At 44.9% G+C, this 27,734-nt stretch overlaps 1 protein-coding gene across 2 annotated transcripts; it reads left to right on the plus strand.

The window, feature by feature from the left end:
• Window positions 1-55: 55 nt before the first annotated feature.
• On the plus strand, window positions 56-27,734 carry SLC25A24 (solute carrier family 25 member 24). 2 transcript variants are annotated; one of them, XM_053656065.1, is made up of 11 exons: window positions 332-395; window positions 5,487-6,132; window positions 8,351-8,477; window positions 11,998-12,085; window positions 15,743-15,854; window positions 16,687-16,845; window positions 17,299-17,451; window positions 18,377-18,484; window positions 19,875-20,042; window positions 23,087-23,237; window positions 25,291-27,734. In XM_053656065.1, exons 2-11 carry the CDS (start codon window positions 6,007-6,009, stop codon window positions 25,473-25,475), a joined length of 1,377 nt encoding a protein of 458 aa, XP_053512040.1. In that variant the 5' UTR covers window positions 332-395; window positions 5,487-6,006; the 3' UTR covers window positions 25,476-27,734. The 2 variants fall into 2 exon arrangements, with proteins under 2 accessions (XP_037008362.2, XP_053512040.1); XM_037152467.2 differs by lacking the exon at window positions 5,487-6,132 and having other exon boundaries at window positions 56-395.

Consider the following 27,734-nt stretch of genomic DNA (forward strand, 5'->3'; position numbering starts at 1 on the left):
CGGCTGCGCCTGGCCCGGCCCTCGCGCCCAAGTGGAGGCGGGCGCTGGGTGAGCTCCGCCTGCATCAGCTGCCCCTCCCTGCGCCGCTGGGCTTGGGTGGGGTCCCTGCTGCTGCGTCCACCACACGCCGGGCCCTGGCAGCCAGACCTACGGCCGCTGCGCGGGCTCCCCCGGTGACTTGCCCCGGCCGCACCGCCCCTGGCTCCGGGACCATGCTGCGCTGGCTGCGGGCCTTCGTGCTGCCCGCGGCGGCCTGCCAGGACGCGGAGCCGCCGACGCGCTACCAGACCCTGTTCCAGCAGCTGGACCGCAACGGGGACGGCGTGGTGGACATCGGTGAACTGCAGGAGGGGCTCCGGAACCTGGGCATCCCCCTGGGCCAGGACGCCGAGGAGGTAGGTGGCAGCTGGGCGCGGCCCCGATGCAGGGAGGGCTGAGGGCGCTGGGGCGCTGCCGGCGCGGAGGGCGGTGGCCCGCGCTCGGCCGGGAAGGAGGAGGGGCTGGGATGCTCCTGATGGGCCGGGTGTCCTGGCAAACGGAGGCGCGGTGGCTTCAGACCAGAAGCACCGCGTGTTTTTCCAGATAAAATCAGTGCGGCGAACACTCGCCCACCGGACCGTGGTGCTTCTGGTCTGAACGCCTCCGGGGGCCTTTACCTGCCTCTCTGCGCCTTTGCAAACTTTTGATCAAGGTGTTGTTTGTTTTTAGCTCTGAGCCTTTGCAAACATTTGCAAACATTTAGAAAGTTTATTTTTATTTTTATTTTTATTATTTTTTTTAGCTCTGAGCCTTCACAGTTAAACACATTTAATCAAACTTGAACTTTTTGGCTGTCAGGTTTCGTGGGCCCCAAATATTGTAAAAAACTCACACGAAGTTCCCTCTTCGAAGCTGCTTTGTTGCACCAGCTAGTTTCGCCTGCCGTTTCAGATCTGTTCGAAGTCCAGGCTTACCTTTTCCCAACTTCCTCTCGAGGAGGAGAGGCGACATTCCATTGACTCACCTTCTTCACCGGTCCAGAAGTTGACCTGGAGGGTTGGCGGGTCTCCTCCATTTCAAGGTCTCTGAGTCATTTTAATTGTGTGGCTGAAGTTCAGCCCCCCAGCAGGGAGGAGGTCTTTGGAACCTCTCCAAGTGTCGCTGTAACCTGGGAGGGAGAGGGATTTAGCTGCAAGAGCCAACTGTTTTGTGGTTCTGTAATTTAAGCTACTCATTCAGTGTCTGTAGTGGAGACTGGGCTCTTCTGGTTACTGTTTGCTTCTTGAGTCTGATTTACAAAGGTACAGTTCTTCGGACACGGTCCATTTTGTCTGAGGTCCTTAAAACCGCACTTACGATTTTAAAAAAGTTCTGACTCTATTTGTAGTTACATTTCCTATTTCATTCCTGGCTCCTTTCATTTCTTGTCTTTTATTTTTTTCTCTTAACCTCTGTTTATTTCTTTCTACTTTGTGTTTATTCCTTTGCTCTTTTTGTAATTTCTTGAGTTAAATGCTTGATTCATTAATTTTGAGCTACAATACCCCTTTGATTGCTTTTTTAATTTTTTTAAGATTTTAAATATTTATCTTTAGAGGGGATAGGAAGGAGAGCGGGAAAGAAATATCAATGTACGGTTGCCTCTCATGCATCCCCTACTGGGAACTGGCTTGCAACCCAGGCATGTGCCCTGACTGGAAATCGAACTGCGATCCTCTGGTCTGCAGGCCCACACTGAATCTACTGAGCTACGCCAAGCCTGGGCTGATTGCTTTTTTTAGCTGCACCCTCCAAGTTTGTGCTTTTGTTGTTAGCTAGTTGCTAGTATTTCCTAGTTTTTCCAATGTGATTCCATCTTTGACCCATGAATTATTTAACCATGTGCTTTTTTTGGGGGGGGGGTTAGTTCTTTAAAAACATGAGTAAAATAGACAGACCTCTGTGTAGCTTGATTGAGAGAGAATAAAAACTGCCTGTATTTTTTCAAAATTTATATAAGAACAAATATCAAATAAGTTGTATAAAACTGTGTATATGCAAACACATAGAACAGAATGGCATATGTTTATCACTATAATATATATTTTGTACATATATACATAAATGTGCTTTTATTTCCAACATATGTAGGAAAAGGTAACCAAAATTCACTTGTTGAAAGGTACCTAGAGATGCTGGATAAAATAAGATAAATAGCTTTTTTAAATTAAAAAAAGACTGCCCCGGATGGTGTGGCTCGGTGGATTGAGTACGGGCCTGTGAAGCAAAAGGTCACCGGTTTGATTCCCAGTCAGGGCACGTGCCTGGGTTGCAGGCCAGGTCCCCTGTAAGGGACACATGAGAGGCAACCACACATTGATGTTTCTCTCCCTTTCTTTCTCCTTCCTTCCCCTCTCTCTAAAAATAAATAAATAAAAACATTAAAAAAATTAAAAAGACTTTTTCATAGAGGTTTTAGGTTTACAATAAAGTTGAGAGGAAGGCACGGAGATGCACCCATACCCTTCCCACCCCCCACCTGCACCGCCCCCCCCCCATTGTCAATGTCACTCACCAGGGGGGTACTTTTTTTTTTTTTAAACCGAGGGTGAACCTTCCTTTTATACGTCATCATCCCCCGAAGTCTGTAGCTTATTTAAGGTCCACTCGCGGTGCTACACATGCTGCGGGTTTGGACGAGAGGACGCCGACTCGTTCCCGTCTCACGCGGAGCCTTTTCACGGCCCCAGCCGCCCTCCGTGCTCTGCCTTTTCTTCCGCCACTGCCGCGCTTTCTCTGGCCTCCATGGTTTTGCCAGATGAACATCTTTTTACACGCACAGATAAGCTTGGAGGAAGATGAGGACAATCTAGCCAAACTGCCTGCGTTTAAATCCTAGTTCTGCTAATTACTAGCTAATTTTGGACCATTTTAAAAAATCCCCCCAGAAAACAAAACAAAACGATCTCTCCAGCCTCAGCCTCCTCTCCGTGGCAGAGGTAACACCAGCACCCGTCTTCCAGGGTTGATGTACCCCGGCCTACGAAGAGGGTGCCTTCTTCTCTTGCCCGAGGGCCCCTGGACCCAAGGAGCTCCAAGTGTCCCGGTAGCAGCTGGAGCTTGTAGTTCCCTGATCCCTTGCTGGACTCCCGGGCAAGAGTGTATCCTGCCTGGGGCCCACAGACGAACCCTGCAGAGCCCAGAGGTGTGGGAACGGGAAGCAGAACGTTTCCCAGTGGGTCACGGGGAGTGAGGGTCAGGGGCCCACCCTTGCTTCTCCTTCCTGGTTCCCGGGCTCATCTCTTCTTCCCGGTGAGGGCGCCCAGCCGGACACCGGTCTCTGATTTACTGTGCGCACTGAATCCCAAAGGGTGGCACCCATCTGCCGAATATCACCCAGTAGAATTTTATAGATATTTTTTCTTCCTTCTCATATCTTGGCATCATTCTAGTGGCAACTCTTGTATTAACACATGGAGCAGAAAGGGAGACAGGTTTTGTAGAGAGTGAAGGTATCCCTGTACCTAAGCTCAGGGAGGGCTGATTGAAGAAGTGAGCCCAGGAAAGTACAGTTTAGGCAAATTTAAAGCCGAGTGGTTTGCCATGTTTTCATAGGCATGAGCCCTGACTGGAACTTTCTTAGGCGGGACGTGGCATCACAGGCGAGGGGTACCAAGGGCAAGAAGGGAAGTGCTCAAAGCGCCCGAAGAGTCTCAGGTGTGGTGATGAGACTGTTTTGCTTCCCCTTCTCGGTGCTACAAAGCCCTCATTACCCCGGCTATGACTTCTGTCTTTTCTACTTGGTCCTATGCACTCCTGTGCCCTGGCCGGGTGCCTGGCTTCTGCGACTCTGTGATTACCTGCGTTCTCTGCAGCGTGGAAGGGAGGACCGTTCCCGGGGACTGTGCCTGTCTCTCTTGTGGGAGAACTCATCCTTGATTGGGCCACGGTGCGTCTTGTGAGACCGCATCAGAGAGCTGCCCCTCTTAGCGGCTGGGGGTGGGAGGACACGTTTGTTGCAAAGCCCACAGTAGGGCTGATGACTAACCATGGCGCAACCTCCTCCTGCAGGCAAACCCCAGGGCAACTCAGGGACACGTAATGGTCCTCCTAATGTCAGTGCTTGACATGATGAGTCAGCAGTGCTTGACATGATGAGAACTAACAGATAAGGGCTGCATTACATTTTCCTTATGAATTAAAAAATAATAATTTACTTTTGGGAGCAACGTTAGGCTCACAGCAAAAATAAAAGGAAAACCTAGCCATGTCCCATGCCCCGCCTGCTCCTACATCCATGTGAGTAGATTCCCAAACTACCAGCATCTGGCACCAGACTCGGCACGTTCGTTACAATTGATGAAGCCTCCTTGACACATCATCACCGCCCGAAGTCCAGAGCTTACCTTAGGCTTCGCTCCTGGGGTCGCACATCCCAAGGGTTTCGACAAAGGTACCATGACGTGTATCCACCGTTACAGCATCACACACGGTCGTTTCACTGCCCTAAGGGTCCTCTGGGCTCTGCCGTTCATCCTCCCTGGAGCCCTGACCTCTGGCAACCGCTGACCTTTTCACTGCCTTCATAGTCTTGCCTTTACCAGGATGTCAGATATCTGGAATCATAGAGAATGTAGCCTTTTCGGATTGGCTTCTTTCACTTAGTAATAAGGCATTTAAGTTTCTTCCATTTTTAAAAAATTAATGGTTTGATAGCTCATTTCTCTTTAGCACTGATTAATATTCCATTATCTGCATGGGCCACAGTCTACATACCCATCACTTACTGAGGGGCGTCTTGGTTGCTTCCCAGTTTTGGCAGCTGTGAGTAAAGCCGCTGTAGACATCTGTGTGCATGTTTTGTGTGGACGTAAGTCACAGAAGCTTCAGCTCCCGCAGGTAGGTGCCAAGGACCGTGATTGCTGGGTGGTATGGTGTGTGTTTAGTTTCACAAGAATCTGCCAGAAGGCCTCCTGTTTTTTCCTCTTTCTTCCCCCCCCAGTGTCTTCCAAACTGGTGGCACCATTTTGCATTCCCACCAGCAATGGTTGCGTGTTCTTGTGGCTTTCCATGAATTTTAATATTAAACTTTTTAAAAAGGATGCTCCATATTTAGGAAAATAAATGACATAGAAGTGGGGTTTTTGTTGCCAAACCCTATAGGTGGATTCTTCTACATCTGCCGTGGAGCAGGTGGGAGCCACAGGTATATGCTTAGGGAAGCCAGGCCCCCCCGCCCGTGGGTCCTGAGTCACGGGCATGGTTTGTGAGGGTCTCCTGACTTCTCTCTGGGACCCCTGCAGACTCGATTTCTGCCTCCTTTGAGGTCTGCACCTGGGAGGCTGGAGCCGGGACTGGGTGATCAGAGTGGCCTTGTCCAGCCCTGCTGTGATATCCAGGGTGGGGGGAGGGAGGACACTATGAGGACCTGGGGTTGAAGGTGGGTTGGGGGGGTGACATCCCAGAAGGAAAGGCCCAAGCAGGTGCGCTTTCATTAGGTTCCTAATTACCAGCCTTCATTCACACAGTTCCCAAGGGCCTCCACCTCCGAAGAGACTTCTTAGGAAAGTGTGACAAACCACTTTGAAAAGACCGGGGACGTCGCCACCAGTCGTGGCGCCCACAGTCCGGGTGCTCGCACTCCTCTCCCCACTTTCCTCTATAAAGAAGCCCCGCCCCTAGAGACAGCCCCCCTGCAAAGGTCGTGCCGGAAGTCTTGGGGGAAAGGACAGGAGCGGTCCCTGCTAGGCCTCCCCTGCAGTGGGCCTGGCAGCGCAGCCGGGACACCGCCAGGGCCACCTGCTCTGGGCAGGGGCCCCCCACCAGGAGCACCGCGTGCCCCCGCCTGGAGCCGTTGCTCCCCTTCCCGTGTGTTACCTCGCGGACACTTTGTCTTCGGTGCCACCAGCGATGCTGCCATCTTAGGTCTCTGCTGGCAGGACGCATGGGGGTGTGGGGGGCAGAGACGCCCCTCCCTCCTGTGACTTCCACCTGCGGGAGACTCGGGGCGGGGCGTGGACCTCCCGTGCTGCCTGCCAGACGCCCCCGATGGACGCCCTCTACGAAGATCTCTTTTGGCTCCTGGACCGAAATGAGGACGGGATCCTGGACATCACTGAGCTTCAGGAAGGCCTGGAGGACATGGGCGTCGTGTCTCCCCAGGAAGAAGGGAAGGTGGGCCTGGGCGGGGCTGAGGTCAGAGAGATGGTGGGGCCGGGAGCCCGGAGAGGCCTCGGGCGGAGAGCGGTGCAGCCTCATTCACACGTTCCCGAGCTTCACCTGGGCCCGCCCACCTGTAGACTCCCGATCGATTATCAGTGGCACTGTATTAAGAATAATTCAACACAGCCAATACTTTCCTCAAACACTTTTTTCAGTTTTCTTTTCAATGAAAAGAACAGCTCCAAATTCAAATTGCTCTCAACATGTTGGTTGCTGCCTTGTTTTCAGGTCCCCTTGTTCAATGTCCTCACCTGCGGTTAGTAGCCTGGGGGGGGCACCTAGGTAAAAAATGCATCTGCCCCACTTTGGGGATGTCCTTCAACTTGTACTTTCGAAAGTCATTGTTGTTTGCTTATATTTATGTTGATCAAAATATAAATTTCTTTTTTTTTTTTAAAATATTTTATTTATTTATCTTTAGAGGGGAAGGGAAGGAGAGAGGGAGAGAAGTCCCAATGTATGGTTGCCTTTCATGTGTCCCCTGCTGGGAAGTGTCCTGCAGGGACCCGGTCTGCATCCCCGGTATGTGCCCTGACTGGGAATCGAACCGCGGTTGTCTGGTTCGAAGGCCCGTGCTCAATCCACTGAGCTACGCCAGTCAGGGCTAAAATATAAATTTCTTAGATGAAACGGCAGTATGTGAATGGCACACCCCAGAAGGCTGTGGTAGCTTTTCCCAGACTGTGAAATATTCTGTATGTGTTGAGTAATCAGGAAATGATTCCCTGATCATGAAAACCACCCTCAATCTAATTTGGAAGCGTTAACTTCAGCGATAATTGTTTTTTCAGTGACAGTACAAATGTATTTGCTTTCAAAACTGTAAATAATAATTGATGGTATTTGAATCAGGGCTGTTTTGGTTGCAGGATAACAGATTCCAGCTCACGGCCATTCAATGAAAAGGCTAGAAATCTTTGCAGATACCTTTTATCCGATTATGGAAACATTGCTCTGTGGCTAGATTTCTGGGAATTTTTAATCATGAATGATGTGGAATCTGTCAAATATTTTCTACGTTTATTAAGATGATCATATGATATTTTTATTTTGTTAATGTGTAAATTACAAGTTTTTTTTTCTTTTTAAATGTTACTCATTACCTAACCTGGCATTAATGGAATACATTCATCACATATACATTCCACTTTATATATTGTTATATCACATACTATTATATGTGGTATTATACATTTTACATATAATGTTATCCACTTTATATATTGTTAGATTTTATTTGATTTCCTAACTGTTGTAGGATTCTTTGCATCTTTCTCACTAATGGCCTTGCTTAAGATTTTCTTTTTGGGGAATGTTTTAAAATTACAGAAGAATTTCCTTTAATACTTACAGGACTACTTAGATTTTCCAGTGATTTTTGATAAATTCTCTTTCTTCAGGGGTTTGTCTACTTTAGCTCGATTTTCATACTTTACGATATGAAGTTGTTCATAGTATTTTTACTGTCTACCTCGTGGTTTTCTTGTTGCGTTCTGACATCTGTTGCTTTTCAATATTCAGGGGTATATCAGTTTTACTGTTTTGTTTTTTTCCCCTAAAGAGCCACCTTTTGGTCTTGGCAGTCCTCTTCATGGTCTATTTGTTTTCTTTATGGTTACTTTTTTACTCTTCATCTTAATTCTTCATTCATTTCCAGAAATTTCCCTCTAAGCTTTGGTTGCATCTTACGAGTTTCAGACCTTTTTCTGAGTCCAGAGCCTGGAGGTCTGACCATTACCCCACCCGGCCACATGGGGGCGCTATTCCCAGAAGAGTATGACAGGAAACCAGTAGACTCTGTAAGCTCGGAGGGGGTGATTGGAGGCAGAAGGTGTGCATTTTGGGGCACAGTGGAAGAGGGCTTACACTAATATCAAATACCGTAACTTTTATCTCTTTCACAGGAGCCATGATTTCTGCTCATAGAGATGGTTTGTTTGATTAGACAGCTTTTTATAAGCATCATCTTTAGGAGGAGATTATTTAATTTTGGAACTCCCAAGGGAAAGTACTGTTTTAAATATTAAAATCCCAAGTGTTTATCTTCTATCTTGGGATTTGTGGAATACATGTCTTTCTGGAAAACAGCCAGTCTACTCGAAGTGTATGAACAAATAACTCAGTGTTTTAACCCATACTAAAATACTTGTTTTTTTCTTTTTTTTTGTAGAAAATTTTTACTACTGGTGATATCAACAGAGATGGAAAGCTGGATTTTGAAGAATTTTTGCGGTACCTTAAAGACCATGAGAAAAAAATGAAATTGGCATTTAATAGTTTGGACAAAAATAATGATGGTGAGAAAACCCTTCTATTTCCAAGAGTCTACAGCGATGTGTGTTTAGTCTTTCTGTTTTTATTTATTATTATTTATTTTATTTTATTTTATTTTTTTTAATTTTAATTTTTATTTAATTATTTTTCAAGTCTTTTTGTTTTCAGATGACAGTTATCACCAGTGTTAATGCTTGTTTTTCTTTTCATATGTGATTTTCATATGGACTTTATGTTTTTAGTAGAGAAAAATTGTTTTTGGTCTAATTAAATTAAAAAACTGTGAGTTTAGACTGTTTGTAAAATGTTAACTATAAAACAATAGGCTGATTTGACTTAAAACTATGAGTTGAAGAGAATTATGTTTCTTTGCTCTCTGGACAAAAGAGATTTAGTTTTCTTTCATATTTAGGCATAAATATTATATAATCAAAATTTAAAAAACTTGTAGATTTTCTTACATTTGGTAGTCTTTTTGAAAAACTTACCTTAGAGCAGATATTCTTTCATCCTGAAAATTAGAAAAAAATAGCAGATAGACATTTAAATATGTATCTTCTGATTGGAATTATGGTTTCTCAATTTAGAATAATAGCTTGGAGTTAGGAGTCTTATTTGTGTAGAACAAAAAGACAAGAGCCACCGTAGGCCCTGGCCGTAGCTCAGTTGGTTAGAGCGTCATTCCGATACACCAAGATTGTGGGTTTGATCCCCGGTCAGGGCGCATACAGGGATCAACCAATAAATGCATCAATAAGTGGGACAACAAACCCTTGTTTCTCTTTCTCTCTCCCTTTACCTCTCTCTAAAGTCAATACATAAAAATTAGGAAAAAAAGTGCAGTAGGAGAAAGGGAGGGGTCATGAAACTCTTCTCACTTGAGGCATGACAGGATTTATTTTAAAAAATATTAGAATGTAGCCTCCAACCCCTCCCCAAACACAAGTAGCCAGGGGCCATGTCATTCACAGACTTAGTATTTTAAAAATTAAACCAATAGGTTGAGGGGAACTGTAGTTCATGGCAGGGTCGGCCATCATTTTCTATAAAAGGCCAGGCCATGTGGTCCCGGCTGCAGCAACTGTGCCTTGTGTTGTAGCACAGACACAGCCGAAGACAGTGAGTGTGACTGAATGCTCCTGGCTGCGTCCTGATAAAACTTTATTGACAACAGTGGGCAACAGGCTTTGTCTGGCCAGAGGGTTATAGTTTACCGGCGCCTGGAATATATACTAAACATTATTTTCAATTCGATTCAAGGCCAGTTCCTACAAAAAGACAAACAAGGAAACCTTTGGGGTGGTTTTGAAGACCACTCAGGTCTGTGACTCTGCCTGGAAGAGCTGTGTCTATGGGGGCGAGTCATGCTACTGGATCGCTCGCCACCTCCCATAATCCTTCCATCCTGTGCCCCCAAGTCTGGCTTCAGTCTGCTCTTCTGGCAAAATTCAGTGCTTGCAGTCAGCTCTGCTCCTTCCCAGTACGTTTTCTTCCTGCCGCGGACCCTCTCCAGTTCAGTGGCAGAGGTTGGACTGTCTAGGTAGTGTTGGCGCAGATGGTGGATGGGAGGCGGTACTTTGGCCACATAAGGGACGGTCAGCCACTCTGGCACTTAGTCGTACACTGACTAGTTGTCCATTTCAGAGGAAACACATCAAGATGCGATTTTATGATACGTTTGCAGCAGATACCACTTCTCCTTAATTTATCTTGTTTGTGTATTTGAAAACAATTTCTCATGATAGGTGTGTCATTTTGTTGATCAGATGTCCTTAAAGCCAAGCATATGCTCTCTGTCCCCAGTACTCGCGGGTTTGTGTTTGAGAATTGGCCGGCTTGCTAAGATTCAACCCTGAAAAGTAACCCCCGAATCTGTGCTTGTAGCTCTTTTACCATCATTCGTAGATGAGTGCAGAGCACTGAGACATTTTAGGTGCCTGACATGCTCATCTGTAGCCAAGATAGAGCGGGGTGATGCTCTGCTTGCTGGTTTTAGCTTTCATCCTTTAAATAGGATCCTTCTCTGTGTCCTTCATCAGTCTACTTAGTGCCATGTTTTACGCATTTTTGTGCTTTGGGTTGGCAATTTTGCCTTTTAAAATGGCTCTCAAGCGTAGTGCTGTCTAGCATTGCTAAATGCAAGAAGGCCAGGATGTGCCCTAGGAAATAAACACACGTGTTAGGTAAGCTTCATTCAGGCAACAATTGGAAGACTGCTGACTGTGAGTTCCATGTCAGTGAATCCATAATATATATTATGTAAGGTGTCTTTAAACAGAAGCACAGGTAAAACAAGGGTGTGTGTTCATTGGTTGATGAAAACATGAGCACAGGCTCCTAGGAACCCATCCCCTTAATTTCCTGTAGGAACATTGGCTCAGTTTTCACGAATTCAGGTTAGCAGTGACCTTGTAGAACATGACTGCTGTGAATGATGGGGCTCGAGCGTGTCTCTTTAAGAGTATGATATTCAGACTGTTATTTAGGGAATTTCACGGGGAAGACTTGGAGGCCTCTAACTGTCCTTATATTGTCCAGTCTCTCTGTCCCTTTGCTCTGCACAAGAGAATTCACTGTCATTGCTTCAAAGTCCTTTCCTTACATTAAGTCATTCCCTTCACTGCTAACGGTAATTTTTGTCTTCCTCTTTTCTTGGTGAACTTGGCCATGAATATGGGTTTGGCATCAGATCGTCTCTCACTCTGCCTCATATCGTCCTATATCCCATGTCTCTTCGTCTCAGGATCCCCATGCAGCTGCGAGCAGCTTGAAGGAGATGCAGTATCACTCACATCGCTTACCTTTTCTCTTCTGATTCTTCTTCTGTGCACAAGCATGCTCTAATTTCTCTTATAATAATAATACTTTTCTAGCTGTCATCATCCTGATGTCCCTGCTCTCTTTAATTTCTATTGCCACATTTCTCTTTGGCTTCATTTAGTCATTTTCTACTTCCTTTTAAGCTGGTGCAGTAAATCTTTATGCATAATAAATGCCCAGTCATTTATTAAGATGTAGAAATGCATACTATTACAATGAATAAATCCTAGCTTATTTGAAATTACTCCAAAGCCCAGGCATATTTCCCCCCAATATTATTTTGTGTTAGTTTCCGGTGAGTGGCACCTGAATGGTCAGACCATCACATGCTTCACAAAGTGCTCCCCCCGACAGTTCCAGTACCCACCTGACTCCAAGTTCAAGTGTCTTGGTTTGAATCTCAGTTCTGCTGCTTCTTTCTGTTGTTCCTTGGTAAGGCCACCAAAGCTCTCAGGCTCTTCTTCTTCAGATGGCATGTCATTGTTTACTACCAGGCTGTTGTTATTTCCGGGTGAAACACTGTGTGTGTAGGTGTTGAATGTGTTTGTTAGATTTTGAGTTGGCATTGTAGTATATACTCAAGCGCATCTAATACTCCCCTACACTTATAATTTTACCTTACTCAGTTCAAGGCTTTCCCTGATAAAATGAGGGATTTGAAATTCATGATTTCTAAGGTCCTGACAGTTCTGAGTTTATGCTCTTTTCATTTTTTTTTAACAGGAAAAATTGAGGCCTCTGAAATTGTTCAGTCTCTCCAGATACTAGGTCTGACTATTTCTGAACAGCAAGCAGAGTTGATTCTTCAAAGGTAAGCCCTTCAGCTGATTGACAGCTGAGCTTCTGACTCTTGTCCTCACGCCCTGCACTCCAGAGCCACATGTGCCAGTGTGACGGGAACGCGTCCTGGCCCCTCGCCGTTGCCCCCTGTGCACACTCAGCCTCGTTCCGCCCTTTTCCTCCTTTTCATTTTGTAGGCACGCAGACATCTGAGGTGGGAAGTGAGGGCTCAGACAGGACTCTTTCTTCTTGAACTTTACACTGTGTCATTTTATTTAAGTGCAGTGGGCATACAGTCTTCTTTCAGTTTCAGGTGCACATTATAGGGGTTCAGCATCTTCACACCTCACAGTGTGGCCACCTCACGAATTGTGGTTGCTGTCTGTCAGCACGCAAACTCTTCGCAGTATTATCGACTCGGTTCCCCTCCACCTTGTCACTCACCTTCCACCTGTTCCCTTCTGGCAGCCATCCCTTTAGGCTCTGTTCTTACGAGTTTGTTTCTGTTGTGTTTCGTTTATTTAGATTCCACATGTAAGAGAAAGACGGGACTCTTTCGCAAACCCTTAAGGGGCAGAGAATTGTTCAGGTGTTAAATCCCTAGAGACTTCAGGAGTGTTGGTGTTCAGGTTCCCATTTCATTCCTAATCTGACGGCAGACTTGTTGCTTTAAGGGGAGGAGCCTAGCAGATACTTCAAGTAACTTAACCTACACGTGACTGGATAAGAGGGCAATTCTAACGTTCTTCCAGCTGACTGACAAAGAAATGCCAACATAAACTTTCAGAAAACAGAGGTGCTCATATGAACATTATTTCTCGAGTAATGAGCTCACCTATTTCATTGGTCAGATCTTTACAGACTTGTTTTATTTCACAGGATAGAACAATAATCTCTGAAATCTAAGTGCCTTGAAAACTCTTTCGTTATGAATAGGGAGTAATTTTTTTTCTGACATCAGAAGACAAGAAAGGGTGGTTACATTATATTAATGTTTTTGTGAATGTTTTTGGCCCTCAACATTATCTAAAAAGTTTCTTCTCGGGTTTATTGTAGAGTTCATCTCCTTTTGAGTCTGTGCCTGTGGCATCTTCCCCCATTCTGTGTCTTCTGAACTTGTTTTATAAGCAGCAGCTCGGTAGGACGGCCCAGGTCTTGGAGCTGAGTGTGGGCTCACCCTTGTTCCTGCCGGGGAGAAGGGTTTTCCTGAGGAAATGAAAAGCTAAACCGTAGAAAATAGATAAACAGCCTTTTGACCATGGGATGTGGAACATGCAGTGTTCTGCTTCGAAAGGCATATTCTTCCAGGAAAGTGTGGGCATTTTTGGTTTTTGCTCTTAGGTCGGAAATCATGATCTTGAATGCCTTTTGACAGCTTTAAGAATAATGCAAATGCCAAGCTCAAGCTCTAGAATAGATCACAGGTAATGCAGAGAGAGGGATGGATATTTAAAAGTGGCTACATGAACCCTGGCTGGGTGGTTCGTTTGGTTACAGCATTGTCCCAATATGCCAAGGTTGCATGTTCAATCCTGGCCAGGGCACACGCGAGAATCCACCAATGAATGCATCAATAAGGGGAACAAGAAATTGATGTTTCTCTCTCTCTCTCAGAACAATAAAAAATTTTTTTTGATCATCCCCATTAGGTGATCTCAACTAAAAAATATGGCTATATAATTATTTATATAAATATTATATGACAACTTTATCGATATACAATTCACATACCGTAAAATTTACTCTTTTAAATTGTACAGTTCAGTGAGTTTTAAAGTCTATTCACAGAGTTGTGGCACCATCACTGCTCTCTAATTCTGGGACACTTTGATCACCCGGGCAGTAACCCTGCGCCTGTGGTCAGTCATGCCCCACTCACCCCCTGCCGGGCCCTGGCAGCCACTGACCTTCTGTCTGTACGGGTGTCTCTGTCCTGGACATTTCATATAAATGCGACCATAGAATGTGTGGTCTTGGTGTCTGTTTTTTTTTTTCCTCACTCAGTTGTGGCAGCTAAATTAATATCAAATAAGATCGATTATAAGTAAAACTTAAAAAAAGTTTTGTCAGAGACCAAGATTGTCAGACGAAAGAAAAAGCCAAACAAAAAGAAATCTGGGGTAGCTAAATTATTATCAGATAAGATTATAATGGAAAAATTATAATTTCACACTAATGCAAATAGAGTGTCATCGTATTTTAAAATTCACCACAAAGACATAACATGTTCAAGCTCATTGATTGTTATTCCAGGGATAAACTGACAAATCCGTTGTACCGGTGAGAGATTTCAATGTACATAGTTCTGCATCTGATAGGTCAAATACAGAAAAAACTCAGTCAAGACAGAAAGGATTTGAGAAAATAAGAACCTTGATTTAATGGTCATACAACAGAACCTTGCACCAAAAAATTAGAAAAGATTTTTTTCTTAGATGCATAAAACATGTATAAAAATTGATTTCACAGTAGACCACGAAATGTGGCTTAACGTATTTCAAAAATCGGTATTACAAAGACCACTTTCTTTGATGATTCTGTGTTAGTTTAGAAGTCAGTAACAGAAACAAGTTATGCAAATTCCAGTGGCTTTTGAAGTGACATATACATCTCAGTAATTTATGGGTCAAAGAGGGAATTATATGTGGACATACAGAAATGAAAACGTCACATATTGACTTGTGAGAGATAGCTAAGTGGTACTTAGGGGAACTTTTATAGGCTTAAAGTTTGTACTAGATGAGAGTGAAGGCTGAAAGTTAATGTGCTAAGTTAAGGGGAGAAACCGGAATAATCTTTAAGAAGGTAGAAAGGAGGAGATAAAACAGCAGTGGAAACAGAAAAGCGAAGATACAGTCATGGGAACAATGAAGCCAAATGTTGACCGTCTGGAAGAAGTTTCTGGACAGATGGGTGGAGAAAAGAGAGAAACGACTTACAAATAAATGATGTCCAATCGTATGTAGATGCGTCAAATTTTACAAAGATAGTAAAATACTACAAATAATTTTATGCCAATAAATTTGAGAACATATGAAGTAGAAGAGTTTCTAGAAAAATAGAATTTGCTAAAACTAAATCCAGAAGAAATAGCCAGTAGTTCCTAAATAAAGGTATTGTATCAGGGCTTAAAAATTTCGCCGTTAAAGAAATTTTAGTCCCAGGTGGTTCTTCTAAACAAACTATCAAAGAACAGACCTACAAATAATGGATCTGTTCTAGATGATCACTGCTAATTTTCTTAGCTTAGAGAAAGCTGGAGAAGGAAATTGAGAGTGTTACATCCAAATGTTATAACAGAACATTAGGAAGGACCTTCCCGAGCAGGTGCAGGAAAAAATGGGTCATAAAGCACTCATTGCCGCCTCCCAGTGTTTTGCCTCCCAGGTTTTGTGTTGGACACCTCTCACTGACTCGGAGTTTGTCCGAGTGCTGAAAGTAGTCTTTGGTGAGATCTCTCTGTCGTCCTGGGGCACACTTTTAAAGCAAACAATTAAAACTATGTAACAGACCATCAAGTGTGTGCTGCCATTTCCAGCAACCTACTTTGAATTAGGATTTTGAAAATTCAGTAAGAATATTAAGCTGGAAAAGAAACTGATCCTGCAAAGTAGCTGGTAATGTTAATGTGTAAACTTCGTTGTGTTCTTTAGTTAGCTGCTGCCTTTTTTCTTCTCTTTCTTCTCAGCATTGATGCTGACGGGACAATGACAGTGGACTGGAATGAATGGAGGGACTACTTCTTATTTAATCCTGTCGCAGACATCGAGGAAATTGTCCGTTTCTGGAAACATTCTACTGTAAGCACGCTTTATGTATTCATTTGTACTTACTTGCGACTGTCAGCCGTGGGTAGAGTCAGCGCCTGAGAACACTGTAACATTTACAGCTCAGGGTGCCCAGGGCTCCTGAACTGGTCCAGCTCTGCTTATTCTACTGCACGTGTATCAGATTCTCACAGCGAGGTTGTAAAACTATCACCGTTGTAGAACTTTGTTTCTCTCAGGCTACATTTGTACTCTCACAAGTTTTAGAATAGATTGGAAGGCAGACCATTTCTGCAATACCTCTTGTTAGCTAGATTTTATATAGCCTCTTTTGCATGTTTTAAATGACAGGTCAGATTTATAAAAATACTCATAGATAGTCCATATAGGAAATGAATTTAGGGGTATTCACATACCTAATTTTAATTTAATTTTTATTTACATCCCTAAAGCATCTGTCATGGTACAAAGTATAACATAGATACAATTTCAAGACAAAAGGTGTGTCTTTGGAGAATCAACAGACTCGTTTTTTTTCTCTAGCTAAAAAGAATTAAACTGTTGCCCTTTCACTCAGACTTAGGCCCAGAGGAGACAGTTACTCAGAATCGATCAAGAAAGAGAGTTGTTGATTGCTGGTTTGGTGAATCTGTAAATACTGTTCGCCGTCACCGCGTGCGAACTGGCACCGCACGTGGCGGGAAGCTGCAGTGTTTAGCCCTCCCGGTGCCCAGGCTCCGGGTGCCGGCCTCCCGGGATGAAGCTGATCTGAACTGTAGAATAACACGCTTCTCTGAAACAGGCTTGCCGGAACGATCTGTCTTTAACGGAAGGAACCTGGGGACCCTTTTCTTTCTGTTCACAGGGCATCGACATAGGAGATAGCCTGACTATTCCGGATGAGTTCACGGAAGACGAGAAGAAGTCGGGGCAGTGGTGGAGGCAGCTGCTGGCGGGAGGCATTGCTGGGGCCGTCTCCCGCACCAGCACCGCGCCCTTGGACCGCCTCAAAGTCATGATGCAGGTGAGCTCCCTGACCTCACGTCTGTTTGTCCTGAATACCCTCAGACCACGAGAAATAGGGCACTCCAAAAACGGTTAAAAAGCTCTCCGTGGTAGTCTTTCTTACCTTTAAAAAACATCCATTGTAAGTGCTCTCACCCCTAAATTCAGGCCACGGAAGTATTTCAGTGTGTGGCCAAACCTTGGACCGTTGGCGCGCGTGTGTGATGGACTTTCAGTCTCTGGCATTCTGTGACTGTGCCAGTATTTAATATATCCAGTCATTGTGGCAGGGTTCTCCTTAAATTATTTATATTTATTTATATATTATACATTTTCTCGGCCTCCTGTATGCTATTCTCAAATACATCTTCTTGCAGTACTGGAGAAAAAGAGAGTGGTTTGCACCCTTTCTTTAGAAATAGTAACAATAACACGTCGTCAGTATTTTCTATCATTTTACTTTTGCTTTTAGGTCCATGGTTCAAAATCGGACAAAATGAACATGTACGGCGGCTTCCGGCAGATGGTGAAAGAAGGAGGCATCCGCTCCCTTTGGAGAGGCAACGGCACGAACGTCATCAAAATCGCCCCCGAGACGGCTGTCAAGTTCTGGGCATATGAACAGGTAGCTGCTCTCACTGTGTTGCTGGCGACAGTGTGACTATATGTATCACCTACAGGAACTGTGTTTCTGAGTTGTTAATATTTGTCACTTAGTTAACAGTTTCATTTGTACCAATGAAAATAATCTCCCTTTCCAGAAGAAAAACCACAGGGCAAGTATTCAAAAATTGTGAACCCTTTGCTAAGCCCGTATTCTGTATTTTCTGTGTCTCTGGGGAAGAATGCTGTTCTTCTGTTTGGCAGAACAGCTGGGTCCCCTCTGGCAGCACCTGTGTAAACAGAACAGCTGGGTCCCTGGCAGCACCTGTGTTCTGAGGGGATCTACCCTGAGAACCAGTCTCCAGTAAACTGAACGTGTGAGCACTTAAGCCTCGCTTTCCTGCTAAGCAGCACTAATGCAGTATATCCATTTTGAGAAACATAACAATTTACCATCACACTGTCAGGTCATTGATTTCTAGGAGCCGATTTGTACTGTGATATCGCCTTAGTCAGCTTGGGCGGCTGTAACAACAGTCTGTGGAGCGGGTGGTTGGAACAGCAGAAATTTATTTCTCACAGTTCCGGAGCTGGGAGTCCAACAGGGAGGCGCTGACCCAGCTGATTTTGGTGAGGGCCGTCTTCCTGGCCTGCAGGGGACCGTCCCGGTGCCGTGTGTGCGAATGGCCCTTCCTTGGTGCCTGCATGTGGAGAGAGAGAGAGAGACAGAGAGAGAAAACTCTGATGTTTCTTCTTATAAGGACACTAATCTGGTCACGAGGGCCCCACCCCCGTGACCTCATCTAACCCTAGTTACTGCCCCCAAAGGCCTCCTGTCCAAGTATCTTCACACTGGGGGTTGCAGCTTCGACACAGGAATTTGTGAGTGCGGGCACACAGCTCTGTCCATAGCAAATATTAACGTGCCTTAAAACCTCTTTACACAGTACAAGAAGATGCTTACTGAGGAAGGACAGAAAGTAGGAACCTTTGAGAGGTTTGTCTCCGGTTCCATGGCCGGAGCAACTGCACAGACGTTCATTTACCCCATGGAGGTACGTGCCATCCTGAGGTCTGTCGGCGTTGATGGTTTTTGTGTTCGCGATCCATCGCTGTGTGACAAATATTCTCCAAATGAACATTTAAGACCATGAGGACTTGTTATCTCTCAGTTTCTGTGGCTCAGGAACCTGGGAATGGCCGAGCTGAGGGCCTGTGGCCCCCGGGATTCTCACAGGCTGCTGTCTAGGTGTTGGCCAGGGTGTGGTCACTGCCCTCCTGGCTGTTGGCCGGAGACATTAGTTCCTTATAGCACGGACGTGTGCACAGGCTGCTTGGGTATCCTCCCAGCACGATTTCCCCAGACTGGCGATCTGAGGGGTGGCGGGGGTGCGGGGGGTAGCACTCAGGATGGAAGCTGTGATCTTCAGTTACTTGTGCTGTAAGCTGCCGGTCATGCAGAACACCCCTGGGGGAGTGTGGGAGGGGACTGCACGGGTGTGCATGTCCGGAAGCAGGGATCACTGAGGGCCACCCTCAGGCTGGCTGCCACACTGTTGGTAAGAATGATAACACCTGTTCCTCTCCAAAGAGTTTGGTGCCATAAAGTTCGTAATGGGACTCAGCATTTGATTAGTGATGGTAGTTCTGCCTAGACACTCTTTGATCAGAGCGCAGGTTGGCAAACCGTGGACCTGTGGGCTGTTCTGTAAAGCCCTTGAATTGAGAATAGCGTTTACGCTTTTCAAAGGTGGTTAACCAGCCCCTCTTCCAAACCTCTGTACAACAGAGCCCGGTATTTAAAGCCCACAAAGATTAAAATATGTACCATCTGGCCTTTACAGAAAAAGTTTGCCAACTCCCACGTTAGAGCAGAAATAATACTATAGATGTGTAGATTTTTATTGGTATGACAGTTAGTTTTTTCAATGACCGCTGAGCCCCAGGCGGTATTTGCCGTGTTAATTCACCCTTGTGTTATGCTTACGGCCATAGCTTCCCTTGAAACCATCTTAATGTGCTTGGTCCACACGCCCCTGAAAGCAGCACCCAACGCCCTGCCTGGTGCTCCCCCTTCGCTGCTCATCTCACCCAGTGGCACCACCCGCTCACCTCTCTGCTGGCCCCGCCCTAGAACCGGAGTCACCTCTCACTCTCCCATTTCCCTCCCTGTCTAGCTGGCCACCAGTCCATTTCTAGCGACGTCAGTAGAGTAGCCTTCCCCTATTTCCTGTGCCACTGCCCTCTTTCAGGTCCTCTTTGCAGTAAGTGGGTCCTTTTGGCTCTGGTCCTAGCCCCCTGGGAGAGGTAACGTGTGAGAGAGGACACATGGACACACTGGACAGTCATCCGAGTGACAATATGTGGGAGGTGGTTGTTTTCTGGAATTTCCTGGTGACGGAGCTGACGTGAGCTGCTGTGTTCTGTTCTGCCTTTCCCACCCAGGTTTTGAAAACCAGGCTGGCTGTAGGCAAAACTGGACAGTACTCTGGACTGTTTGACTGTGCCAAGAAGATTTTGAAACGTGAAGGCATGGGAGCTTTTTACAAAGGTTATATTCCCAATTTACTGGGCATCATACCTTACGCAGGTATAGATCTTGCTGTGTATGAGGTGAGTTCATAGTCATCTTTTGAATCTGAAAGTGTAGTTAAGTAGTTCCTACTGTTCATGAAGGAATATGTATATACCAGGGGACAGTTTTTGACCAAAAGTAGATGCAAGGGTGTTATTTTATCTTTTCTTTAAAGTATCTTGAATATGAGATCCCATATGCTTGTGGTCAGTTTTGTATTAGATTTCTCTGCGAATTATTTTTACTAATGAAGAGAGTGAGCTCACTGTCAGATATAGTTGTTCAACTTAGAAGATGGTACTAAGGATTTTTTTGGGGGGGAGGGGAGAGGAAGTAAGCGAACATGACACATTTTCTTTGATTTGTCCATATCCGACTTTGATAAAGCCAAGAGACAGATGCGGGTGGGAGAGTCCCCGCTGGTACAGACCAAACAACCCGGACGAGATCAGCTGTGCCATTTAGGCCACTGAGTGACGGATGAGCCTGGCGGACGTTGAGCACGTACTGCGTGCCGGCTGCTGGCGGGGGGCCCTGTGTCTGCAAATTGGGAAAAGGACACGGTGATGGGCTGGTGGCGAGGGAGACCAGCAGTCCGCTAGGGCACAGTGTGGTCAGTTGTGCGGGGGGGGGGGGCAGTGGCGAGTCTGGACACATTAGGGAGGGACCCCCTACTAGTTGAGGGCAGCGGGGGAGTGCGTGATGAAATCTTTCTGAGAGGGCTTGACCGTTTTTTAAAAACAGCTTTAGGAAGCTGTAACTTGCATAGCATACATCTCATTCATTTAAAGTGTACAGTTCGATGGCTTTTGGTATTTGATGTTAATTTTTTAAAATTGTGGTTTTATGTGTCTGTAACAAAATTTGCCATTTTAACCCTTTTTAAGGGTACCCTTCAGGGACATTAATTACATTTACAGTGTTGTACAGTTATCACCACTATTTCCAAAACTTTATTTAGCACCTGGAACATAAACTCTATTATAACTATTAAGAAATAACTCCCCACTCTCTTCCCCTCAGGCCCTGGTTACCTCTAACCTACTTTCTCTGTGAATCTGCCTGTTCTAGTCATTGTGTATAAGTGGCATTGTATAGTGTCTGTCTGTCCTTTGCCTTTCCTGGCTTACTTCACTTAGCGTGATGTTTTCAAGGCTCATCCATGTGGTGGCCTGTTTGAGCGCTTCATTCCTCTGCACGGCTGAGCAGTGTTCCATTGCACTTTATTTATGCTGCTGTTGATGGGCACTTGGCTTGCTCCCAGACTCTGGCTGTTGTGACTAGTGCTGCAACGAACATGGGATGTGAGTGTCTGAGTCTCTGTTTTCTGTTCCCCTGGGTATGAACCTAGGGGTAGAACTGCTGAGTCAGATGGTGAGGGGCTGCTAAGTGAGTTGAGAAACTGTCCGGCTGCTTCCGCACCAGCCGCGCCCTTTTTCATTCCTGCCAATGGTGGGCAGGAGTTCCTTCCAGTTTCCCTGTGTTCTTGCCAACACTTACTAGTTTCTGGGTTTCGTTTTTTTTTTTTGGGGGGGGGTTGTTTGTTTGTTTATTTTTAAGATAGTGGCCATCCTATGAGGTATGAGGCAATATCTTTGTGCTGTAGATTTTTATTTCTCTGGTGGTGAGTGATGTTGGTCATCTTTCCATGTGCTTACTGTCCACTTATGTATCTGCTTTGGGGAAATGCCCAGCCAAGTCCTTTGCCTATCTGGTTAATGGCTGTTGAATTGTAGGGTGCCTTTAAATAGTCTGGACACGGACCGCCCTCAGGTGTATGGCTGGTACTGTGTTCTCCACTCTGCAGGTTGCCTTTTCGTTCCGTGGATTGTCTCCTTTGCTGCACAGAAGTTTCTAAGCCAGTGAAGTCCACTGTCAATTTTTGCTTTTGTTGCTTGTGCTTTTGGTGTTATATCCAAGAAATACTGCCAGATATTCTCAGGATTTTATCCTTTTTTTCCCCAAGGAGTTTTATAGCATTAGGTCTTACATTTAGGTCTTTAACCCATTTTGAGTTATTTTTTATTTGTGGAGTAAGATAAGGGTCCAGTTTCTTCCACATGTGCATATTCATTTTCCCCAGCACTGTGTGTTGAAGAGACTTTTCGTTCCCTGTGTGCAGTCCTGGCACCGCTGTGGAGGATCCGTCTGGCCACACCGCCGAGAACTCACTTCTCGGTTCTCTGCTTTCTCCCACTGACCTCAGCGTCTGCCCGGTGCCTGCCCCACACTGTCCTGGTGCCACACTGTCCGGGCTGCTGCTGCTGGGAGGCCTCCAACTGAATGCTTCTTTCTCAAGATTATTTTAGCTAATCAGGGCTCCTTGAGCTTCCTTATAAATTTTAGGTGGTTTTCTGTTTCCTCAAATAAATATCATTGGGATTTGAATAGGGGCTGCATTGAGTTCGCAGGTGGCTTTGGGTAGTGTATCAGTATTCTTGGGCTACCATAACAAAGTATAATTTTCCCTGCTTATTGGCATGTATTTTATACTTAAAATATTTATATTTCAAAAGTAGATGAACATACATATTTAATACGACTTCTCTCAATGGAAAGAGCGGGACCTAAAATAACAGGGAAGAAAGCATGGCCTGGGGATCTCTACACTTGATTCTGCACCACTGACCATTGTTTTTTAAAAAAAAAAACGCTGAGACTAATTTTCCTCACTTCTAAAATCAGAAGCATAACTCCATCTCAGAGCTTTGTCAAAGAACTGAATGACATACCATATGTGTCAAGCACAAAATCAGACGCAGTTGGCAGTAGATGTTATTTTTATGAATACTCACTGTAGAAAAGGTTCCTTAGGACCAGCGCTTGGGGTGCTGTGGACCTGGACATTTATTGGGAAGCAAATGGGCCACCAGTGCAGACTTCTTGTGTCTGTGCCCTCGGTGGCTGCCCCATGACTCTGCCACACGGCCACCCCTGGGAGGGTGCCCCCCCTCCCATCCTGCAGAAGGTGGGGGCCCGTGTCCCACAAGGATGAGCGTGGCTGTGAAAATGTCCATGTTGAGTGAAAGCGGTCGTGAACTTAGCTGTTCACCATTTACCTTATTCTCTGTTTCTCTGGCAGCTCTTGAAGGCCCACTGGCTGGAAAATTTTGCCAAAGACTCTGTGAACCCCGGAGTCACGGTGTTGCTGGGGTGCGGCGCCCTGTCCAGCACCTGTGGGCAGCTGGCCAGCTACCCGCTGGCTTTGGTGAGGACGCGCATGCAGGCTCAAGGTGGGTTTTCCATGAAAGAAGGTGCACTCCGTGCTTTTGGAGGTCGCAGAGCTCAACCTCATGTCCGTGATGTCTCCCTGAGGAAACTTCTTAGGAAGCCTTTTCCTGACCAGTCCCTCTTCATGAAACTTTAACGCTGCGGCCACTCTGCATGCGTGCTGTAATCGTGTACCTGTGCTTTATGCCTACATAAAGCAAGGGTCTTTTCACCCGTGTTGAGGACGCACGTTTTAAGAGTCCAGAAGCTTTAGTGTGTAGATGAACGTGGGTTCAGATCCCTATGCACAACCTCTTTGGGTTTTCATTTTCTCATCTGTAAACGGGAACGAAAACTGTGCGGTGTTGTAAGAATTAGCAGCAGTATGTGCAGAACACCTGGCATTTGTCAGCTTCTTGGTGGATGCTGGCGGAATTGCTTATTACTGTGGGACCTACAGCTTCTGACCTGTGAGCCTCTCCCGGTGACACTGTCTCTGCCCTTGACTTTGATTCTGCTGTGCCCTCTTGGCTTTCCTGCCATCTCATCCACAACTCTCTCTTCTATGACTCTCTGGCTTTTACTGCTATATTCAAGTATACTTCCTGTGCCTTTCTTTTCTTTTTTGCTCTTTCCCTGGCCATCATCCTCTGTCATTTCTTTAAACAGTATACCTTAGGCACCTACAGCTCTATCCCCAAGAACAACCACCCCTCCCCTGGCCAAACAGCCCATCCTTGGGTAAGAGCACTTCCTGAGCCCAGTGCTGGACAGCCCACCAGGTGCTTAGGGACCGGTCCCTAAGTCAGAGGCGGTCCCTGCCCTGCCCAGTGGAGAAGACACACATTCCAGCAAATAAACAGCCTCATTAAGCCACCTCCTTTTGGTCAGGGGCACAGAGAGAGGGTCTGTCAGGTAACTTGGGAGCTGGAGAGTGTTGTCCTTTAAGCTGAGCCACAAAGACGTGGGAGTCAGCTGGGCGGGGTGGGCTGGGTGGGAAAGAGAGCGTTGCAGCTGGGGAAGGAGAATGTGAAGGCCCCCACGCACGAGAAGACCGGCTCATTGGAGGGGTGGGAAGACATGCTCTCACTGAACCACCATAACCATCTTTTGGGGGTGATACTAATATTTTCTCCATTTTGCAGATGGGTCGCTGGGGCCAAAAGAGACTAAGTCACTTGGGCAGGTTTATGTGTTTGGTATATAGTAGAGTCGGGCTTCAAACCCAGGCTGTCCAGTTCAAACCATCACCTAGCAAGTCCTCTCCTCCTCTTTGCCGGCTCCACTCAAGTCTCTCGTGTGGCTGGTAGACTTGTTGCTTTTAAAGTCAAGGTCTGATCCTTCGACTCCTGCCAGACATCTGTGTGACTTTTCAGCATCTTCAGAATAAGTTCCAAAGCTCTTAGTGGGAACTGCGAAGCCCATATCATGTGGCCCCACTGAATTTCTTTGCTTCCGCTCAGTGTCCACACGCCTCGCTCGCCCGTGCCCGGTTGCCAGCGGAGTCCCTGCAGCACACGTGTGTTCCTGCCCTGCCTTTGTTGTACCTGCACCTTGGCCCTGCCTCCTTCCTTTCCTGTCTGTTGGGGTCATTTTCAAGGCTCAGGGACCCTACCCTTTTCTCAGCTCCCTGACCAAACTGCTCGCTCTTCGGCACGTGGTTAAGGAGGAGGAGGAAGGGAATCGGCGAGTGTGGGGTGGGAGAAAGGGATGAGTTCTGGAGTCAGAACCACCACCAGCTCCACGCTCTCCTACTTGTTAACTGAGTGTATTAGGATGAGTTTCTCCATCTTTCTGAGCCTCAATTTCTCATTTATAAAATGGGTTTAATAACACATATCTTGGAGGGTGGGTGTATAAAGTAATTAACTCAACATCTACCACATAGTAATCACTCAATAAATAATGGTATTGCCATCATTAAGGAGAATTATATAAAAGGGTGCTTTCTTGGACCCCCTCGGAATAAATTTTATCTTTTCCTTCTGGGTCATTCTGAGTCATAATTAGGTATAGTAATGAGAACAGAACACGCTTGAATATTAAATCAGTCTGGCTTCCTTCTTTATTTCCTAGCCATGGTAGAAGGAACCCAGCAGCTGAACATGGTCGGCCTCTTTCGACGAATCGTTTCCAAAGAAGGCATTCCCGGACTCTACAGAGGCATCACCCCAAACTTCATGAAGGTGCTCCCCGCCGTGGGCATCAGTTACGTGGTTTATGAAAATATGAAACAGACTTTAGGAGTGGCCCAGAAATGACATGTTGAATGTTTTGCTTTTGCCTGATTACTGAGATCTTCTCTAATCTCCAGAGCGACTGTTCCTCCTGGAATGGCCAGCTTCCGGCAAACGAAGCTGCGGTTTTTCACAAAAGGGAAGAGCTTATCAAGCATCACTTCAAACATTTGGGCTCAATTTTATACATACGGACGTGTTTTAAAAAATCATAGTTTTGATACACTCCTACAATTCTGAAGAAGAATCACATCTTATCTCTTCTTATTAGTCCTTTCTACAGATCTCTGCCCTGAATCCTAAATCTGAAAAATGTACCTCCTTGAACTAAATTTGTTTTGTATGGTAGAATGATTTATCTTTAAATCATTCATCTTTATTTTGAACAGTTCAAGTTTATGCCAGTTTCTTTATACTGAAGTCTTCTTAAAAACAACATGATTGGAAAACCTTGAAACTTAAAATTGTTATATATATATATATATATTTTTTTTAATGTCTTTATAAACTTCTCAATATTCCCTCATAGGGCCATCGATCTAATCATTGCATGAAAATACACCTTCCAGCAGGCAAATAAGTAGATTGTTTATGTCCTTATCTTTCTTGAAGCTGAAGAAGAACGAACATAAATGGCTGAATTTCAAGGGATGTAAAAGCTCTAGTCCATCTATACCATTTCTGTGTAAGGAGGATTGATGACATGGGATGTATTTCAGTGGGCTGTTTTGTTTCCCTTGCATCGTTACTTGGTTCCTGGGGTGACACGGTGATTGTGAGTAGATTACTGTTACGTCGCTGGCACAAGGCGACTTCTTTGAGAGATTCTATTTGTCCCGGCATTGCTTCGAAAAGCACCAGGAAACCACTTTTTACTTAACATCAGCCTTTGGGGAGCAGCTCGTTTCTTTGTCCTTTGTTTTCCTACTTGAATCAGACTTTCACCAGGAAGGCTTCCAGAGGCTGTTCTTGGTAACCTGGAGTTTCTTTAATTACCCGAAGTGCGTGGATCACGGGTGAACGGCATTCTCTCACCCCTCACTGTTCCATCCCTTTGAACCCACGATTCTCATGTGGGGCAGCCCAAACCTAGTCTTACATATCAGGTACTTCAATTTAAATGCAAGGCTCAATTTTTAAACACACACACATTCATATTCTTTCTTGCCCCAAGTTTTAGAACATGTTTTTATGATATAGAAGACTTACTTTAAATATTATAGCATGTTTTTATTTTACTGAAGCCATTTTTATAGTTAACTTGTCTTTTCTGATTTATGTGATTGGGACTTAGAAAAATATTTATTAGTTGAAGTTACTCTTACCACTTTTTAAATCTAGTTCCTAAACTTCCGTTTGATTGCTAGCAATTCCTGTTATAAATTGTCAACATTTTAATGGAAATCTAGTGACATAGTAGGCATTTACTTTATTTCAATCTACCTCTTGTATTTTACGAACCAAAGAAGACATGTTGGACTCGTCTTTGTGAAACATATCCCAAAATATGGTTTTCATGATATGAGTTATGCCTGATAGATGCCTCAGTATTTTTGTAATACATGTAATCAGCATGGGACTGTATCTGTAGGGTGGTTTGCACTTGGAGTAACACACGAATGACAATATTAAGGTACATGATTAGCTTTCTTTACTCATAAGAATTATGGTGTGAACAAATGAAGTCTCAAGCTGCTGACGAATCATCACTGTTCATTATGAATTTTAATTGCTGTTTAACATTTGTAAGGAGTGAATGTGATTTATCTGTGCATCTTGTATCTTTTGAACACAATGGTTTTGTATCTTTTGAAAATAGCTGGGAGCTGAAGATAACTGTTTCTGGCATGAACACACACTTTACATGTATATTAAAAATGTGTATATGTTTGTTTTTAAAATGACTTGTTTCCTCATTTTAAAAAATAGTGTAACTAAAGCAAAAAAATGGCTGTCATACTGTTTATATCACTGCCAGTGGTTTGAATAATATTTTTCATATCTGCCTTTGTATAGTTTTAAGAAGTATTTAGGCCTTTCTGAACAGCTTCAGCAGTGTTTGCCTCTAGCACACATTTTGACATAAATGATGTTTTTTGCGATATCCAAAGTCCACATGACTAGTTAGGGTGACACCCCTGGGGGCTCACAGTGCCACCTCTTGGTGGACTATCGGCTTGTCTTGAAGTCATGGGAAACAAAAGCTAAATCTACTGGTCATTTTTAAAGATGTATCATTCATAACTACAAAATTTGATTTTAAAAAATAAAACGTGCCTGAAA

The sequence above is a fragment of the Artibeus jamaicensis genome, unplaced genomic scaffold (genome assembly GCF_021234435.1).
Source record: "Artibeus jamaicensis isolate MK-2021 breed Jamaican fruit bat unplaced genomic scaffold, CSHL_Jam_final scaffold_1689, whole genome shotgun sequence".
NCBI lineage: Eukaryota > Metazoa > Chordata > Mammalia > Chiroptera > Phyllostomidae > Artibeus > Artibeus jamaicensis.